Source organism: Hippocampus comes, unplaced genomic scaffold (genome assembly GCF_001891065.2).
Source record: "Hippocampus comes isolate QL1 unplaced genomic scaffold, H_comes_QL1_v1.1 scaffold3373, whole genome shotgun sequence".
Taxonomy (NCBI): domain Eukaryota; kingdom Metazoa; phylum Chordata; class Actinopteri; order Syngnathiformes; family Syngnathidae; genus Hippocampus; species Hippocampus comes.
The window spans coordinates 1-845 of NW_017807972.1; the positions used below are offsets into that span (position 1 = coordinate 1).

Genomic DNA, 845 nt, shown 5'->3' on the forward strand with positions numbered 1-845 from the left:
TGAGCTACAACTGCCCCTCTTAAAAATAATGATAAGATGGAAAGATTTAAAGACAATTTTTTCCTGGCAAAAATGTTAATTGATCGCAGAAATCATCTCACCACTCCACCAGTTTTTCCTTGGTGATGGTAACAATCTCATCTCCTCCAGCGCCTGTTGCGAGACGCTGACCCGGACTCTACCGTCTACCTGACGTCGGGCTACTTCAACCTAACCCGGGCGTACATGCGTCTGGTGCTCGGGGCTGGGGCCGACTACCAAATTCTCACCGCCTCCCCGGAGGTGAACGGCTTCTTTGGGGCCAAGGGCGTCGCCGGCGCCATCCCAGACGCCTACACGCACATCGCCAGGCAGTTCTACGAGCGCGTGCGTCAGCTGGGCCAGCAGGGCCGCATCCAACTACATGAGTACCACAGGCCACAGTGGACCTTCCATGCCAAAGGTGACTCCATTTTGGGTCTCTATGTGTGAAATCACGGCAAAAAAAAAAAGAATCACTTATTAAATCGCATTATAAAGAGGAAAAACAATTGCAATTAGATTACGGTATTTTTAAAAATCATCCAGCGCATACTGATGAAATTGAACTTGACATATCCTCCAGGTCTGTGGTACTACCTCCATGGGCAGGACCGGCCTTGCCTCACACTTATCGGCTCCCCCAATTTTGGCTACCGCTCAGTTCACCGCGACCTGGAGGCTCAGATCGCCATCGTCACAGACAATGAGCAGTTGCAGGACCAACTGGGGGAGGTCCGTTTCTTTTTTTTATTCCGTCATCGCCCGACAGTCGGACGACATGCCGATGGCCTTCAACCATCTTATGTCATGTAATAGGAGCAGGA

At 50.7% G+C, this 845-nt stretch overlaps 1 protein-coding gene across 1 annotated transcript; it reads left to right on the plus strand.

The window, feature by feature from the left end:
* The first annotated feature begins 118 nt into the window (after nt 1–118).
* Nucleotides 119–839, plus strand: LOC109508215 (CDP-diacylglycerol--glycerol-3-phosphate 3-phosphatidyltransferase, mitochondrial-like). Its single transcript, XM_019858092.1, has 2 exons — nt 119–442; nt 605–839. The coding sequence occupies exons 1-2, from the start codon at nt 226–228 to the stop codon at nt 832–834; spliced, it is 447 nt and encodes a 148-aa protein (XP_019713651.1). The 5' UTR covers nt 119–225; the 3' UTR covers nt 835–839.
* The last annotated feature ends 6 nt before the right edge of the window (nt 840–845 follow it).